The sequence below is a fragment of the Pteropus medius genome, unplaced genomic scaffold, assembly GCF_902729225.1.
Source record: "Pteropus medius unplaced genomic scaffold, Ma_sr-lr_union100, whole genome shotgun sequence".
Taxonomy (NCBI): domain Eukaryota; kingdom Metazoa; phylum Chordata; class Mammalia; order Chiroptera; family Pteropodidae; genus Pteropus; species Pteropus medius.
The window spans coordinates 4,225,712-4,245,141 of NW_024344374.1; the positions used below are offsets into that span (position 1 = coordinate 4,225,712).

The 19,430-nt window shown below is 46.2% G+C and overlaps 1 protein-coding gene across 1 annotated transcript in view; it reads right to left on the reverse strand.

Annotated features, from left to right (window-relative positions):
• EPB41L4B (erythrocyte membrane protein band 4.1 like 4B) overlaps positions 1–19,430 on the reverse strand; it is a 115,295-nt gene that overhangs the window by 915 nt on the left and 94,950 nt on the right. The window contains exons 21-25 of the mRNA XM_039870662.1: positions 16,680–16,860; positions 14,784–14,861; positions 8,292–8,408; positions 5,796–5,864; positions 690–835 (exon numbers count right to left, since the gene is read on the reverse strand). Coding sequence (XP_039726596.1) covers positions 690–835; positions 5,796–5,864; positions 8,292–8,408; positions 14,784–14,861; positions 16,680–16,860 — 591 coding nt within the window. The remainder of the gene's footprint in view (positions 1–689; positions 836–5,795; positions 5,865–8,291; positions 8,409–14,783; positions 14,862–16,679; positions 16,861–19,430) is intronic.

The following is a 19,430-nucleotide window of genomic DNA, read 5'->3' on the forward strand; positions in this document are numbered from 1 at the left end:
CCACCGACACCATCACCGTCGGAAGTACACATCTTTAAAGGCACACCAAGTTGTAAAATAATTTCATTCAGGGTAAAATCAAAGTTTCCACTATGGCCAAAAAGGCTCTATACAATCTGGCCCCAACCTGTAACTTCATGGGCAACCTCCTCTGTCATTTACTCTGCTCTGGCCATCCCAGCCCCCGTATTTACCCTTAACCTTGCCAGGCATGGTCTACCTCAAAAACTTTAGCACTGGCTGTTCCCTCTGGCTAGTATATTTTTTTCCCAAATAGCCACAGCTTACTCCCTCACTATTTGCAGGTCTCTGCTTAAATGCCACCTCAATGAGGCATCCCAGCAAGCCCTATTGCCCTTCATGGTTTTATTTTTCTCTCTAGTACTTCTGTTTGTCTGTGTATCTGTCTGTCTGTTGTGTGAGCACTCTCTCTCTGACACACACACACACACACACACACACATTCATTTAATGTCTATCTCCCCACCCCCAACACTAGATTGTAAACTCCAAAAAGGCAGGACTTTTATCTGTTTTATTCATTGGATACCCCTAGCACCTAGAATACTGTCTAGCCTTTGAAGACATTCCCATAAGTACAGAATAAATGAATGAAAGAATGAATAAGATGGTTATATGCATCACAAACACAGTGAACCTCGAATCTGTGCCTTGTTTCCCTGACTCACCTGGCTGCCAGAGAAACAGGCTTCCGGGTGGTGTAGATGGTCTGCACTGTGGAGATGGTCTCTGTCAAAGGCCTCGGGGACGCTGCTGGAATCAGTGGGGAAGGCTGGCCCGGACCGCACTGTAATTTGCTGTCTCTAAAGTCTGCCTGGAGAGGAAACAGAAAAGAAATCAATCTCAATTTGGATTCCATTTTCACACTGTCAGCTGCTCCCTAAGCCTTACTAGACAATTCCTATTATTTTTAAATTTTAGCTAAAATCGATTGCCATTTATTAAATGATTTTACTTTGTGCCAGAAACTATGCTAAGCACTTTACATATATTACCTCTTGACAATCCTTTAAGGGAGAGACCATATTTCATCACATCAATTGGTAAGATGCCACCATTTTTGCATGTGCCATAGAGAAAGAAAAATGTGGCCATTTACACTTTGTCACCAACACTATTGTAATGAGTTTCTGACTTCAGAGTTATTAAACGGTGAAAAAAATGTGCAGCTTAGAACCGATTTAATGGAAAAGGAAAATGAGGCTCAGAGACGTTAAATATCTTCTCAAGCGAGTGTTAAATAGTATTTAGAATCAGGATTAGCTGACTCCATAATTGGTGTTTTTCACCACTATCATAATGGTTCCCAAAGTATGGTCCCCAGACTAGTGGCATTAGTATTATATTGAAACTTGGTAAAAATGCAAATTCTCAAGCCTCACCAAAGACCTTAGAACCAGAAAGTCTGGGGTTGAAGTCTGGCAATACGTGTTTTTATAAGAGTTCTTGATGATTCTAATACAAGGTAAAGTTTGAGAACTTCTGGTCTAGAGTACACCGCCTCAACTGGGGAGGATATCTGATTGTTGTTTTCATTAAAAGGTATGATTTGCTTATTACTTTTATATAGAAAATGTAGGAAATATATATAAGTAAATAAACGAAGACATTCTATAATCCCTTATTGTTGTCAGTATATTTCTTCATAGTATTTTCTCTATGCATGTTTTTTGTTTGTTTTATATTCTTTTGATAATACCAGCTCTATATTTTATGCTTGATTTTTCATGTTAGTTCCTGGCCCTAAGCTCGGAGAAATTTATCCCACGGCTTTCTAAAGAAAAGGCTTTGATCATCAGATGAGCACTATATTCATAGTGATTAGACAAAAGATAAGTTGTCCCTTCCAAGGAAACATGCAAAACCACTGAAAATACCAAATACAGTTACAGTACTGAAAGGGTACATCTGGCTTGAACAATGAGAGAGAGGCTTATCTTTGAGGGGTCCTGAAAGGCTATTGCTGAAAAATACAAGCCCCTGTGTGTTTTACAGCTACCTCCAGAGGGAGATCTGACCTGGCTTAGAATGGAGCAATGCCAAAGAACTGACCATAAGAACAGGAGTATCATATATTTGCCAGCCTGTGGTGTTTGCCACAAAGAGCTCGCACAGATGTTGGGCTGTAGTAGTCATCTGTGTGGTTCAGTAGATCATCCTGGCTCATTACTCTCAAGCCACCTGGTAGGACTGCACTTCCTCACCCTCTTTGAAGTTATGCATGGCCATGTGCCTTGCTTTGCCCAAGGAAATGTGGGTTCAGGTGTCATGTTTCATTTCCTTTGAAAGATTTAAGAGCCAGTATGTGATTTATTATCTCCTTTCCACCCCGCTTCTGCCACTGTGACTAGCAATGTTCCAGATGGCAGCTGCTCCATTAGCCTGGGTCCCAGAAAGAGGACAACAAAGAACAGAGCCTTCAGCCTACCCATGACAGACATGCAGCAGAGTAGGAAATTTGATTTGTCATTTTAAAGCATGACTTAGCCCATCCTTCCTGATACAGGAGCTAGGGATAGAAATTATTTTGTTGCTTCAGTGAAGTGGGGGGAGGTTGGGCTTTTGATGTCACTTTTTATACTCTCTGGAAAAAGAGGAAACTATGGCATGGAGACAATAGTGGGTAAAAGTGCCACGGCTTGAGCATGAATCAAGGCGGTGGCACCTGACTACATTAGCTCATTGCATTCTTCAATGCCATGCACTCTAGGTCAAAGAGGAAAAAAGCTAGCTTCACTTAAGAATGATGTTGGGGCAACAGTTAAGTTACCCATATTATTAAATCTAACCCAGAGTATTCATCTTTTTAATATTTTTTGAGATAAGGAATGAATGAATGAATGAATGAATGCTCTTTTGCTGGAACAAAGCAGATAACAGGGACAGAAGGCGATAGAAGGAGATAACAGGTTAGGAAGGAGAACACGGAACACTAATTTGACCAGAGGCAGCCAGGGGCCCTCATCCTAGACAGACCAAGGCACTCGGCTGAGTATAAAGCAGAAACCCAGTTAACAGTCCTGAATACAAGGTAGAAACTGGTTTAAGGATCAAGCAAGAAGTCCAGCTGTTGAAGCCAGGCTCAAGGTCAATGCTGAATCAACTGCCAGACCAACTTTGTGCAGAGTTCCCTGGTGCTGCTGAACTCCCCAATAACTGTGTTCAGGATAGGAGAGGCCAAACCTGCAGCAAGGTCAAATACCTTAACCTTAATGGGGAGTTGAAGAGAAAATGACACAAAGGCGTGAGAAAATTAGGAGACTGAAGTCCATGCAATTCAGTAACTCTCTGTATTGTCCAGTCTAGTCTCTCTTTTGAGTTACAGACTTGGATATCCAACTGCCCATTCACTGCTTACGCCCGGATGTTTCCAAGGCATTTCTAACACATCATGGCCAGAGGCAATCTCATTATTCCTCCCAATCCATTCTTCTGTCAGATATCCTTATCTCAGTGAATGAACCCACTGTCCATCCATGTTCCGCAAGTCAGAAATCTGGGAGTCATCTCTGACCTTCTCGCTCCCTTATCCAATCCAGTTCCTCTCCGACCTCCTAAATATCTCCCCACCTGTGTACCTCTCTCCATCTCCACCATCAAAACTGCTCTGGGTCAAGCTCGCTGCCCTCTTACCTTTGAACAACTATCCTAAATTTCTAAACTACAGTCCGGACTCCACTCTGTCTGGACCCAACTGTTCTTCCAATGCTATCACAGGGAACATTTTCAAATGTACCTGCCCTGTCACTGCCCTGCTTAAAGTCCTTCAAAAGCTTCTTGTTCTTAGAACAAACATCAGAATCTCTACTGTGGTCTACAAGGCCAAGGACGGTTTTGCCCCTTCAGCGTTTGTCCTTTCCTCTTCTCCTTCTCCACCCTCTTGGTCTCTGAATTCTAGTCCCACTGGCTTTCATTTCAGTCACTTGAATGGGGGATGATCACTCCTGCCCCAGGACTCTGGTTCATGCTGTCCCCTCTGCTTGCTCCAGCTGCCTCCAGCAAGTCATTCTTGCTCAACTCTTCAATGTCCCAGCGTGGTTTCTGACACTGGCTTCCCACTCCATCTGGGCCCCCAGCTTTTCAGGAAGGGCTTCCCTGGGTGTCTTATGGCACTGCCAAGGCTGGCCAGGAGGCCAGAGTGCCCAGCTAAGGGAAGTGAGAGCTTCCAGCTGGGGAGCTGTGTGCAGCAAAATGGCAGGAGTGGGATGAACATCGGGGCAGGAGCATTTAACCGCCTCGCCCAGTCTCTATGTCTCTGCCCTTTGGTTCTTAAAAGGCAGGTGCTGGGAGCAGCTTATGACCCTAGAAAAGAATGTTCTAGGAGCCTGGTTTTGCCTCTGCCCAGACTGCTGAACACCTTCCTTCCTGTCTGTTTGTCTTCTGAAACCTGAATCAGCCACTGCTTATGCTCTCTCTCTCCATGTGGCTGTGGCCACCTCAGGTAGTGACCATTATCCAGCTCACAAGACTGCACTTTGAGCTACCCTTAGACCACCCACAACCACCCAACAGATCCTCCAGATTGGCTAGAAACCCTTTGGAAGGAACCTTAGAAATCATTTGGTTCTGGGAATTACAAACTCTGATCCCTGAGAGGAGGAGAGGGTGAGGGCAAAGATGAGGGACCCCGAACTTCCTGCTTGTACTCCATACAGTCGCTCATTATATAGTGTGCTTCTGCAGAAGCTTTCACTTAAAGAATTGAGCCTGAAAATTATCGAACTCACATATTCTGCAGATGAGGAAACCACAACATTAAAACGTTTAAAAACATTTCAACCGTTTGCAGGCAAGGAGTTTAAATGAGCTACCCAGCAACACAGAGAGAGGTGATGACATGAAGCTGGTTGTCATGACTACCTGCTTTTATTAACTAAACCACCCTGCCTCTCTGGCCTTGAGAAACGACACCCATGCTTGTCATTTATGAGATGGTCTGTGGTCAGTAAAGTATTTTCAAGTTCTCGATCTCTTTTGATCCTTACTCAGCCAGATACAACGATATTCTTATTACTGTGTTGACTTTAAGTAAGAAGAAATTGGTGCTCAGAATGTAAAGTGATTTATCTAAGATCACACCATGATCAAGATTCAGATCCAACCCAAAAGAATCAAAAACAGGACTCAAACCAATATGTGTATGTGCATGTTCATAGCAGCACTACTCATAATAGCCAAAAGGTGGAAACAACCCAAATATCCATCAATGAATGAACAGATCGACAAATTGCAGTGCATACAAATGATGATTATTCCTCCATAAAAAGAAATAAAGTACTGATAGATGCTACGACGTGCATGAGCCTCAAACACATTATACTAAGTGAAAGAAGCCAGGCACAAAAGGTCACATATTATATGATTCCCTTTATGTGAAATATCCAAACTAGGTAAATCTGTAGGACAGAATGCAGGTTGGTGGTTGCCAGGGGCCAGAGGGAGGGGGGAAGTGTGGAGCGACTGCTCAATGGGTATGAGGTTTCCTTTGGGGATGATAAAAATGCTTTGGAACTAGATGGAGGTAATAGTTACATGACTCTAAAAGTACTACCCGTCACTGAATTGCCACTTTAAAATGGTTAATTTTGTGCTTGTGAAGTTCACCTCAATAAAATAACTAGAAGATGGAGAGCCCCAAACCCCAGCTCCTTCCCAACCTCACAGAGTTCAAAGTGATCAAAGGAAGCTGTCAGCAGCTGCCTGGCATTCCACAGGAAAGCAACCACGTGGGAACAATGCCTTAAAACACAGATTGGTTTTCTGGATCTACTTACAGTAAACTGGGGCCCTGTAATGAAAGGATCAGGAAATGGAGTCACTGTATCAGCCGGGAATGTTTTTATCTTCAAAAAAGAGAAAAGACAGGAGTGTTACTTTCAGATTAGAAAACAAAGTTTTGAAATCTCTGGCAGCGTACCTTTAAAACCAAACTGAAGGATTCTGGGGGACACACACAGGGACTTCCTTGCTTGTGCAAGAAAACACACAAAGGTCCCTCAGGAGTATTACCAGTGGTCGTATCCGTGCCCGATGTTGTGCTGTAGGCCGGGACTCAGCAGGGATGACAGGCTGAAGTCTCGTGTTTGTGGGACACCCCGTGCCTACCTCGCCCTAAAACCCTTCACTGGGATCTGCCTGGGCCTCCCAGTTATGCCGGGCCCTATGTATGGCCTGCCTGACCCACAAAAGGCCATGATCAGGGTGTATAATGAGACTACCTGGGGTGGCTGCTGATGGCTTCTCCGAAGCTGAAAAGAAAGGACCAGAGGCTGCTGAGAGATCACATCCTGAGGCACAGTCTATCACAGTGGACAGAGTAGTGATTTACCTAAGACCCCCACTATTAGTCTGGACGAGGAAGCCTGGACTAAGTAGGCCAAAAAGCATTCCCTATCTGTTCACTTTAGTTGCTAGACTCCCCGTAAAATCTGGGCAACAGAGGGAACCCATGTAAACATGTGAGAATCTCGCCACCACGGTCTCTGAGAACAGAAGACATGGTGATCAGAGGTGCCTAGTTCCGGGGGCGGCTGCAGCACGGGGCTTGTCTGAAAGAGGGTGGATGCTTAAGCCTGATCAGGTGGTGGTAGGTGGATGAAAAGAGCTTTAGCTTCCATTTCTTTCTCTTTGGTCATTTTGACTTTGACCTCCTAGAGGCCGTGGAGAATAGGGGAGGAGAGCTTATTTTTTACGCTGGCCTAGAGGACTGCCAGCAGACCCAGGATCTGGCACTAGCTTTGTTTGGAGCCAGCTCCCAGGGCACAGAACCTGCCTGCACATCTGCTGGTGAATGCACACTGTGCCACCGGCCACCAGAGGGCTGCAGCCAAGATACTGAGGCCACCGTTACCCACTGGCAGCAGCCTTTATGTCTCTCAGGGTCTTGCCTATGGACCCTGGGACAGCTACTCGATGCTCTTGCGTCACCCTAGTGTGGATTAAGGAAGGAATGAATAAGAGCACGTCAGACCACACCCAAATCTGCTGAGGTTTCTGAATATGTGGAGTAGATCTCAGTCCGGCTGATCTGGGACTGACAACGTCCTTGCAGTATGCATTGAACTGTCTGGTCCAAGCCTGCTCCCCTTCCCCAAACTCTCTTCTGCCTCTTTAAACATCTCCAGCTTCCCAGAATGGACCCCACACTGCCTTAAGTCTCAGGTGGCAACACAGGTTGTTGGTGGTGGCTGCCTACAGCCCAGTAAGAGAAGGACTGAGGACGAAGCTGTGTGGTGCACTCTCCTCCCATGGCCTCAGGTTTAACAGGATGTTCTGAGACCAACAGCAAAATCAAAAGTAACATACAGATAAGACTCTGTTATGAAATGGAAGGGAAAAGAAGTTTATTATCGCTATTAAAGAAATGTGAAAGTTGGCAACAACTCCAAAGAATTATTTTATACTTGCTCTAAATAAGGAAAAATATATTCCAACAGTTAGTTATACTCTGCGTTGCTCAGCTGTGGCCAAGCATAGTCACTCTTCTGATGGTGCTGTCACTCGGTGTAACCGCTTTAAAGAGGGAGCAAAGCCGAAGTTGCAATATTGAATCCAGCAGGGTCTAGCCTGAGAAAATAAAATGCCCGATGCAAAAACCACATGTGTTTCTTTGAACAATGACAAACTGGAAACCAAGCACGCATCCTGCAGTAAAGAATTGGTTAGGTAAATGGTGGACCATTCACTTACGGAACACAGATAGTCACACAGAATGTGGTAACGGGAACAAGATAGATAAAAAACATAACATTACGTGAATAAAAGGAGATGATGTGGATACCATAATTTAACCATGTAAATTTATGAATGAATATGAATAAATATTAGCAGGAATCTTGCAAAAATGAAAAAACATTGTGCGAGGTTGGGGTTATAGGTGATTCCTTTCAAGTCTTTATGTAATACTCATAATGTTATCTTGATACATAGCAGAAAAGACAAGTTTTAAAACGTTTTTATTTTCAACAGAAATGCAACTAAGATTTTTCTTTCCGGGAAAAGCATCCACACTCAACAAAGCTCTAAGAAAACAAATTCTTCCTGGTTCTTCAGACCTAGACATGGAGGGGCGGGACTGCAGCAGCCATGTGTCCCAGTTTGACCAGGGCTAACTGGTCTCCAAACCCTGCATCCATCCTGGAGTGAGAGCACCTTTCAGCCGGGCTCTTGCGGAGGTCTGGTGCTCCTGCACACCCATGGGGCCGCCGCCTGGTGGCTCTTGCCCGCCTCGCCTCTCCTGGCCAGGCCCCTCTCCCGGCCAGGGTACCTACCAGCCTCGTTTTGATTGGAGGGTGCATGCAAACTCCAGTGGTCTCTTCCTTCATGGGGAGAGAGAGTGGAGGAGAACAGCGAGAGTGGGCACAGTGGGGGGCGCTGGCGGGCTCTGCCTGCTCACGAGGAGAGGAGAGAAGGGGGGAGGAGGTGGTGAGAGATGGGGAGGAGGAAGAAGAGATAAGGGAGGAAGGAGAGAAAGATAGCACAGTGCAAGACGGATCTGTCAGCTCCAGACTGCTCTCAAGCCAGCCTCACCCGCAGCCTACTTCCAACCTCTGGCCAACTGGCATCTAGTTCCCCGCCCCCTCCCTCCTCTCTCCACCTTTTCTCCTCCACTCTGGCCCTCATCTGTCTTTTTTACTATCCGAGCAGAACGCCACATCAAAACTCTATTCCCGGGGCTGGCAGGTAGGGGCCGTCTCCTGTGCCAACTGCACAGGACTGGCAGTGGCTTTCTGGCATGCTGTTGAGAATTCTGAAGCATTGCCCAGGCCAAGCCAAAAAGAAAATTAGTGATGCCGGCCATGGCTGCACTAGGAGGAGGGACCACACACTTGAGGGTGTTTGCCTTCCATGCCTGGAAGCCTCCTGCACCTTGCTAAATAAGAGCCCCATTACGGAGCATGGGTGAGTAGACGTCCAACAGAGCAATCCAGAAAAGAGATGTATCAGTGAGGAGGAACACAGAGTTTAAGATTTAATCCGTTATGGATCTTCATCTGTGTTCAGAAAACATACTGGCCTTGAGCCCCCTCCCACACCATGGGCTCAGGCTGTGGCATCTCATATCGCCATTGGGGTACCTTGCTGCTTAGCTGGAAGATGCCAAGCATTGTGAGAGAATGCCATGTCACTTGGGATACCGGGTTCCCCACCCTAGCGCTAAATAGTGCCATGCACTCAGCAGAGGCCCAACAGCTTGTACTGGTAAGGATGAGAATGGCAAAGAGAGAATGTTCTGATGTTAGGAGAGGGGGCCACTGATGGGGTTAGTTTGGGTTTCAGGGAGGGACCATTCACTCCAGAAAATAAATACATGCATCTTTTAGCACGAGAGAGTTTCTTCAAGTAGTTGTTATGATCCTGCCATAATGAATAAAGTACAGCCTCTGAGTAAGTTTCATTGAAAAATAATCAGAAAAATTGCAAGCCTCTTTCCCATCTCCAAACTAATCTAACTCTGTCCTCTACATGAATGTACAGTCCTGGACAACTTACAGGGGGCTTTTACAACCATTACCTCACAATGGCCTTCATTACAGCCTGGTTTTACTATTCAAATTTGGGATGTGCAGACGTGGCATCTGCAAAGTCTAAATCTATGGGTCTAGACTCTAGTCGATTGTTTCTAAATCCATTCTTCAGAAACAAGTGAGTCCATGTTAGCCACCTGAAGTTAAGTTTTACCAGCCTGCTTAAAATCCCCCCGACTCCCACTTCTTTCTCTGGTCCTCAGGATAAATCCTACATGCCACAAGATGGTAGCCATGCCTGTGTGAAGCCGGATGCTGCCTGCCCTCAGGCCGAGTTACCACCACTACTCTTTACACTATTGTCCCAGCCAGAACCATGACACCAGCGGCCCCAGGCCACAGGGAATTTGCCTCTGCAGATTAACAGTAGGCACTCAATGTATGTTTTTTGAAGAAAATAAAAGCTGGCATAAATGACAAAACAAAAAACAAAACAAAACAAAAAAAAACACAGATAGACTGCCTGTAAGCTAAAATATGTACAGCCCATCAATGTCTGAATTGAAGATGACAATGAATGACTTAAGGCTTTGCCCAGCATTGGACTTTTATGGTAAAAAAATGTTGATCTATTCCACAAGCATCTCTGACCTTTCTAAATATGCATCTAAGTGGAATTAAACAAAAGAACATTCCTGGGGCTCCCACTCTCTTGACTCTAAGTAAATGAACAGGAAATACATAGCACATGTAATAGGATACTATTTTGAAAGACCGATTTATTTTTTCGCCTGGTATTTCCTTTCCTCATGGGTCTTTCCCACATTCAGGTAGTTAGGTTCTACTTGAGTTTGACTTTTGAGTCTCAAAATCTGATTCTTTGGAAAACAGAAGGACTTTGGCCTAGACAAATGAAGATGAAAATATGTAAGTCTTCATCATCCAGATAACAGATTGCTGGTTTGAGGAAAGAGAAGTCAGAGGGAAAGTGAGGAGGGGTCGACGTTAAGGAGTACCGAGCAAAGGGGCACCTCATTTGTGGGCCGAGGCCGGGAAATAGGGATTAAAGGGCAAACAGGACCTGCGCCCCTCTGCTCAAGTAGAGCTGGGAAGGTGGCAGGCTTCAGAGCAGACTGGCTGTGTGGTGTGCCCAACAGGTAGGGATTTGTAGCCCAGCAGGACAGTGGTTTCCATTCTGCTCTGTGTGGGGGAAGCAGATGACATTGTGATATATGGGCAAGCAGATGACATCACGAACTTATAAAGAGACTGTCTCCCTGTGCCCTGGAGATCAAGTATGAAACCCCAGGGAGACTGAAGAGGCACATGATTTGACTTGAGATTAAGCTTTAGCTCTCCTGATAGAATGAAGTTCAAAATAAAAACTAAGTTATTGAGACAAACGGAAACCCAGTTCTTCTGACACTGAACCCAGGGCCCATCCTATGCCCTACGCAGCCTTCCTTCAGCCAGGCCAATCTCCTCCCTGACACGTGAACTCTTGACCAATGTTCCCAGACCCAGAAGAGAGCTGGGTTCTGACTGGCTCTGCTTTGCAGTTGGGTGAGTGGTTTATGAAGTACAGGGATCAGGGAGGGACAAATTGAAAAGAGAAAGAAAGCATCAGGAAGACAGAAGGCACAGGTGTTTCTGGCCTGTGTTACCTGGGAAAGGAAGCTGGCACGGTTGACCTGGAGCAGGGGCAGGACTCTGTATTCCTAGGGTCCATGCTGTTGATGTATAAAGGTCCCCTCCTTCTAACTCCCCTCACTCTATTAACACCAACACCCTCTGTGCACGTGCTCACACTCATAGCCCAGTAGAGAATACCAGATGGAGAGTGGGTGCTATCTTCCCTCACTTGGCTTCTTCCGTCCCCACCCCACGCCCCACCTCTTCCATCCCAGGCAGAAACTCCCATCTGATTATGAAATCTGTGATGCAGATTCTGAGACTGGGCAGACAACAAGCTGCAGAGGTGGTACGACTTAGATTGCTAAATTGAGCTCCATAATAAACGAGGTGGGGATTAGAGAAGAAAAGATTTGGAAGCGGGTAGGGGGAATACTGAAAAAAATGAAGCTAGGAACAATGTTTTTTTTTTCGTGGAGAGTTTGAGGACAAAAGGCCTTGGAGGTGGGCAGGGTGCAGGAAAATTAAGATGGCAGTGAAAAGAGATTCAGGAAGTGTTACCAGGAGGTGTGAATTTAATCTTCCTGAATGTTTTTTGAGAGATACCAATTAAAGATTGAACCTTTTTATTATTCTTGGCTGTTTGGACTATGCTTCTTTGAAAAGCACTCCACACAGACTGGATCATAAGGGAGGAAAGTTACAAGGGCTAAACTAGCTCTGATAGTGTCTTGGTGGAACATTATTGAATGAAGGCAAGAAAATCTGTCCCTCATCTCTCTCCAGCTCCCTGTCCATCCAGCTGGTTCTCGCTTCTTTCCTAGCTCCAAAGAACTAGGGCAGTGATGTGGCTTTAGGAGTCTCATCCAGCCCCAGACCCTAAGACCAGTGTTTCCTCTGCTGTCCCCTGAGACACAGACAACACAACCCTCTATCACCCTGACAACGAGGCAGAGGGGGCTGCTGCTTACATTTCTATGATGCTGGGAAGAGCAGATATTGGCAATGGAGGGTAGAGAACCAGACAAAAGGAGAAGCAGGCTGCCGAAGTCATTCTTCCTCTCTAGGACCCTTTGGTACCCATGGAAGATAGGACTCTGGAGCTAAGCAAAGTCAAAGCCAATGATGCCAAGGAAAGCCCAAATGGAGTGGGCTCTTGCCAAAATACCAGCCTCTAGCGTACCTTCTGTGTGAATGTCCACAGTGAACATGCACTTGCGCTTCAAGTCCACACAAGTGAGACAAAGGATGCTTCACCCTGAGAACATGTGTTCACTGCAAACTTCAGCTACGAAGGGAACAGCTGTGTCTCAGTGCCGCACAAGGACCTCAGCTGTCCTGTGCCTGGGCAGTGCAGCACCCTGGACCCTGTTTCAGAGTTAAGTAGGAGCCACTTACTTAAGCAGGGTATGTAAGCAGGGTATCCTGGGGAGAAATGAGCCTCCTATTGCTGGAAGCAGAGGCTGGACAGTCACTTGGCAGGCATTTGCACTTTATATCGGGGGACCTCTGGGTCCCTGCCAGATGCTGCTCCATTTCTAATCTCGGTCTATTAGATTCAAAGAAAAGATGGCCAATTCAATCCATAAGCTGATCTATAACGCAATGGTCTTTAAGAGAATCCCATGACCCCTACCGAAACCATGATATATTTTTTTGTAAACTAACCCTAGTTCTCAGATCTATTGGGCTTTTTAAATAAATACCAAGTATTTTGCTCATGCTGTGCCTTCTGCATAGAACAATTTGGTCCACTTTCTCCACCTGGCAAACTCCTACTCATACTTTAAAACCCCAGCACCATGAAGCCTAGGAACTTAGCTTTCTCTTCCTTTTGACTTCATCGGCTCTCTGATTGTACCCTAGGGGTTTTCGTGTCCCTTTGGGGGATGCTGCCCTCTAGCTAGACTGGATGTCCTCAGATTGCTACCAAGGCTTCCATCTCCCACAACGCAGCCTCCCCAGGATATAACTGGGACACTCAGTTGGGATCATGATGTAGCACCAGGTCCAGGTCGCCTAACTTGCTATCCCTTCCACCATGCCCTTTATTGAACTTTCCCAGTCTGGGGAGTGCTTTAAACCCAGCCCTTCTCCCACGCATTGCTCTCCTCCAAAGTGACAAGTTCTCTAAAGAAGAGGCTGGATTTAACCCCGTGTGATGCAAAGAGTACCAGAGAAGGAGCCAGGACACTTAGGTTCCAGCTTCAGCTCAGTCTCTGTGTGACTACCCCACTCTGGGACTCAGTTTCCCCACCTGTGCAAAGGGGACATGAGGCAATGCAGGAAGATCCTATGTTTCTGACCTACCCCATCTTGGCAAATTTGTCTAATGAAAAGGCCATGAATAACTTGGCTCTATTCATTTGAACACGGGGAATAACTCTGAAGGTTCCCAGAGCAGGGTGTCAGCCACCATCAGTTCTCAACTGTTTATCCAAGGCACTGACTCGAAGCTCTCAGACTGTACCAATCTCGGGATGAGAAGTAAAACTGTATAAATCACAGATGACTTCCTGGTGCCAGCTAAGGCAGGATTGGTGATCATTCTTAAAGCCTGAACAGCATTTTGCCTCATTGGAAAGCCGTTCAGAAATCCTTCTGACCCACCACACCCTCCTCCAGCAAGCCAGTCTTTGGTGACTCCCACTTCTGGCTTCTCTCTGTCTGTCTAGTACATGGTCCCCCTGTTGATCTGGGCCCTTTATCAACCTGGTTCCCCTCCGGCCTCTCACCGCCCTATCCACTCCCAGGGCCTCTCCGCGGCCTGGCTCACAGTAAGCTCTCAGGAGATGGTTTTTGACTTGGCTCACATTTTGACTCATATTCCAAATTTGTGAGCCATGATTAATGCTCAAGTATACTCAGGTATTAGGCTGTGAGCTGAGCCAAAGATACATCCAAGTTTGCCTGTGTCCTCTAATAATATTAATAATATCTGACACATGTTTATGGTGCTGTATATTCTTGAAGGGCTCCTCTCTTCCTCCCCCTCTATCCTTAGAACACCCTTAGGCAGATAGGGCAAACAATGACATCCTTATTTAATTGATGAGGCAGTGACTCTCCAATGACAAGGTTCTTAAGGAGGGGACAGAGATTGGAGCCAGGGCTGGCCTGTATGACTCCTGGTTCAGTGCTTCCTCCCCTGCAAGGGTGTCTCCCCTGCAGGAGTCCCACAGGGCCACCCTCCCTAAGGGGAGATCTGTATGCAGAGAATGGAGGATGACGGGGACGGGGGGAGGGCACGAGGGGCCTGGAAAGCTGGGGTGAGGACTTGAGCAGGTGCTTCAGACCAGCGCATATTGCTGGAAGCGACAAGTGATGCCCCATGGGCAGGCATGCGGGGCGCAGCCCAGGAAGCCAGAAGCTGAGACCCAAATACCAAGGAGCCTTGCAATGCTTGAGGAGCAGCCGACAGGTTGGGGTGGGGCCCTGCAGCCAGTTTCAGAGACAAAGGAGCACACTCTCCCTAGAGGGCTCTGGGAGGGACCCCTGGTGCCTGAACCCTCAAAGACAGCAGATCCTTAAGCCTCCAGGTTGAGACCAGGACCAGAGGAAAAGTCTTCCCAACAGCAATGCCCACCTCTGTCCATCTGTCCCACTGCCAAGTTGTTTCTATGGACTGTGGCTTTTGTGGTTTTAGCAAAAAGGGAAGTTTACCAGAGGAGTGGCTTCTGTGAAATCCATCAGGAGATCACCCGGCTCCAAGGTAAAGGCACCTCCTCGGTCAGAGGGACTCTAGGAAAGCAGACAAAAAATATCCCAGTTAGTGACGACTCAGAGGAATTTTACCAGGAACCACAGAGGTTCCCTACCTCTCTTCTCCCTGCTTTCTAACACTGAACTCATAATCATACCGGTCCCCTCCACAGTTCAACAAAACGTTGCAAACAAACCCCCTATTTTTTCTGAAACCTTAATGGGTGTAGGGTGGAGAACTGCTTTTTTTTATTTTGAAGCTGTAAGCAATTTTTCTTAAATGCTTTGAGTGCTCTTTGACTGCTCTTTTGTGGGAAAAACACTTCCAAGAGTCCTTTGACTATACAAAGAGAAGGCGAAGACCCCGCCCTGAATTAAGAGGCTCAAGGCCTCAAGTTGCTGAACTCATTTGCACAATAATGAAGAAGATCTTTAAGGTGAGAGAGGGGTACCTTTGACAATCATGTTCCTTTTGGGGGAAAATGTGTTTTTCTCTCCTCCTGGCATCTCAGGAGCATGGGGGACCTTGAGGTCCTTTGTCGGGGGGAAAAAAAATAAGCCCCATCAACTAGGCAAAAGCAGAGCCTTCAGGAGAGAAACTGCCAGGAGAGGGAGCCCTGTGGCCTCTGACGGGATGTCACCTGCATCACACTGCACTCCCTTCCGCTTTATAAATATTTTCACTTGGATCCGACCATGGCATGGAATACATGATAGGAGGCTGTGCCCCTACTTGGGACAAAGCACAACAGAGGGCAACCCGACTCGAGATACCAGGAGGTGATCTACAGAAAAGCAGGAGGTTTAGTTTGGGCCAGTCACTGGCTGAGGGGGCCAGCCAGGTTCCTTCCTGGTGAGGAACACGGCAGTCTTCCTAGAGATCTTGGGCAGGGACCCGATGAAAGACTGGCGTTGGTCACACAGGATGAGGGTCTGGACCGCTGGTACCTAGGCATGACCAGGATCCCAGTCCCCAAAGCTGCAGAAGCCCTGGGCATCCAGTTTGCACAGGCACTTTAACCTCCAGTGGACCTGACACTAACTAGCCCATGAGCTGAGCAGGGTGGCAGATCTTATTCCCACCTTTAGGGGGAGGAATCAGGCTTGGAGAAACGAGGGCTGCGGAGTGACTGCTCATTTTAAGCAGCCACAAAGTGTGTGAAGGGAGCAGCTGGGAACAGAGTCTGGGGCTCCAGTCTCCCCTCAGGCCCCTACTCCATGCACACACCACTCCTTGATCCGTGGGGTCCATGGATCAAGCCACCTTCATCTCAGCATCTACTTGGAGAACAATAGATTTGACTGTATTTGGTCCAGGTGCTGAAGAATGACTGCAGCTAAGGGTCACTCAGAGAAAACCAATGTCTTGTGTAAGGCCTTTATCACAGCCCATTCACATCATTGGCAATTTCCTGAAGTGTCAGACTGACAAATAGAATACTATTTTCCATTTTCAAACTACTAAAAGGCTGTTCAATATAAGGAATGGGATAGGGACAAGTCTATGTTTTACTCTCCTCAATTTTCCATTATGGGGAAAAAAAGCCCGTTTCTCGCCTTCTGTCTTTACAGCGGAGTAATAGCCTATATAGGGATGATATTCTAAAATCAAAATTGCCGTCGAAGTTCTCTTCAAGTACAGTGTGCAGGGGTTTATATTATACTATTTGTCTTTCATAAATGGTTAGCCTATCTTTTGGGAACAGTTATATAAAAAACATGCTTTGGTGGTTGTTATGTTGTTTTACAAGCGCGCAGAGTTGATTATGCAAAATTTAAAGGCACACGGACGCCACACGCTTAATTTATCCTGAATTCCCAGCAAGTGCAGCTCCTCCTCAGGGCTTTTTTCCATACCTTGGCCCCTGGGGACAGCTGGTTCTTGCCTTCTGAATTCTGAGGCGAGCTGATTTTGTGGATCTTGGGGGACACCAGTGGCACCGAGACTGGCGTGGTGGCGGCTGTGGAGCTGTTGGTGGTGTTTGTGGTGGACACGCCTACTGCCTCGGCCAGGTCTGGAGGGAGGTCGTCTTCATCACTGCGGTTACTAAAAGCACATGAAGCTCTGCTCATTACAACAATAAACAGGCTGTGGGGAGTGGCGGGACGGAGGACAGAAGAGGGACAGTCAGGGTGGGGGTCAGGAGACCTCCAAACAGACATCTACCAGAGGTCCCGCTTATAAGATCCAATACATGGGCATTTTTGCCAAAACAAATTTGGGCTGGATTTTCTGTCACTTGCCAAGGGATTAAAGAAGAAATTTTTAATGGAAAGATATACATATTTATTATTTATCTATTTGTAAGTGTACAATTCAGTGGCGTTAAATATATTCACGATGTCGTGCAATAATAATCGCTATCTATGCCCCAAACTTTTTCGGCACCTGCGACAGTAACTCTGTACGCACCGAAATACAGTGCCTCTCCCCTAGGAATATCTGCTCTGCTTTCTGCTTGGATGAATCTGACTCCTCCAGGTACCTCGTATAAGTGAAATCACACAACATCTGCCCTTCTGGATGTGACTTATTTTACTTACCATAATGTTTTCAAGGTCCACCCATGTCGTAGCATATATCAAAATTTCATTCTTTCTGGGGCTGAATAATAAATCATCATATAGATAGACAATATTTTGTTTATTCACTCTTCTGTTGATGGACATTTGGGTTGTTTCTACCTTTTGGCTATTGTGAATAGTGCTGCTGTGAACATGGGTGTGCAAATATCTGTTCGAGTCTCTGCTTTCAATTCTTTCATATTGAAATTCCACTTAGGAATGGAATTGCTGGGTCATATGGTAGATCTATGTTTAACTTTTTGAGGAACCACCAAACAAAGAAATATTATTTTAAGTGGCTTCTCTTAGGAGTGTAAAGGCAAGGCTCATAGGAATCCACTGCTCTGAGCCAAGGGTGCAATGGCCCCTTTTGTGGCCTAGGAGCAACTGTTCTTTCAGTGTGACAAACTGGTTACTGGTTAGGCGAGGAATTGGGTGCATTTGTTTGGGGGCCCACTAGCTCTGATATACAAACCTCTCTGATGGAATGGGATGATGCAGGCAGAAAAGGATACTAGAAGGAAGTAGCCATGAGGGAGGAGAAGTCTGGCTTGGTGCCCTGGGCTCATCTCCAGGACGTGCATTTGTGGGGAAGGTTGGACCTCCCCACAAGGGATGTCAAGGCTGGAAGCCCTTTCGATCTGATCATCCTGGCACAGGACTGGAACAGTACCATCAATCCCTATTGGCAGTATTTTCTTAAACTTAATAGAAATCAAGACAAGTGCCCTAGGCTCTAATGCCAACCAGGTTGTTGTCTGAGCAAATGGCTAACTCGGCAGGCCTGGGGTGCTCAAACCCTGCACATTCCAAAGGAACCACTGGTCACTGACAAGCTCCTGGGAGAGCCTTTGGGCCCTGGGAATATCCAGTCTGATTAGAGTGTCTTTGCATACCTGAGACCTGGGGCCATGCCAGATAATTTATGCTGTCAACGTGATTTACGGTGAACACCGATTTTTGTGTGTACAGCTGGGGTTTTAGGTCATACTGTATCAGTTTGACTTCTGGAGGGCTGAAGACTGAGTAGCTAAGTTTGGTCACGTAGGTGTTCCATGCCTACGTGACTGATCCCCAATAAAAACCTTGACGCCAAGTCTCAGGTGAGCTTACCTGGTTGGCAACACTTCACATATGTTGTTACACATTGTTGCTGGGAGAATCGAGCACTGCTCATGTGACTCCTCTAGGAGAGAACAACTGGCAGCTTGTGCCTGGGCTTCCTGGACTCCACTCTACGTGCCTTCTTCCTTTGCTGATTTAATCTGTATCCCTCACTCTACCAAACCGTAACTGTGAGTAGAACAGCTTTCCTGAATTCTGTGAGTCCTCTAGTGAATCATCAAACTTGAAGGTAGTCTCGGGGACCCTGACACAGTTCCCCTAAAGGTCCTCCATGTGGAACTTCTGGAGCCATCCCGGCAAAGGAGTTGTGTTTTAGAAATGATGGCTGAGCAAAAGAGTGTAGATAAAAGATCCATGACCAGTGGACACCAGTATGACCTGTCCCTAATGAGGGCCTCACCATGGCAGTGGGCCTCATGGAAAACATGGGGCCATGGGACACAGCTGCAGTGTGAATGGGACTGACTGGGGAGGGACTTAGGGGATTTGAGATCATTCTGTGGCTGGAAAAGCCTCAAGAGGAAGATGTAGGACTTATTAAAGGGGGAAAGTGGAAAAATTAATAAGACACCATGAATTTGGAGCCATGCTGATGAAGTCAGGTTAGTTACATCAGCCCATTTAATTTCCATGACAACCCAGTATTATGATCTCCATTTTGAGAGAAGCAGATGATATTCAGAGGCCGACTGTGAAATTACTTGCTCAAGGTGACATAGCTAGTTAAGTGGAAGAGTAGGATTAAAATTTCTTTTTTACTTTATTAAAAAAGAATGTACCTGAAAAGCATAGTTATAATTTAGTTTTACATAAAAGGCCGTTTAAAAAAACATAGCTCGTCACTCATAGCAAGAAGTCAACTGATACTGTCTAAAACTGAAAAAGACTCCAAATTCTTAATGTTTTTTAAATCACCTT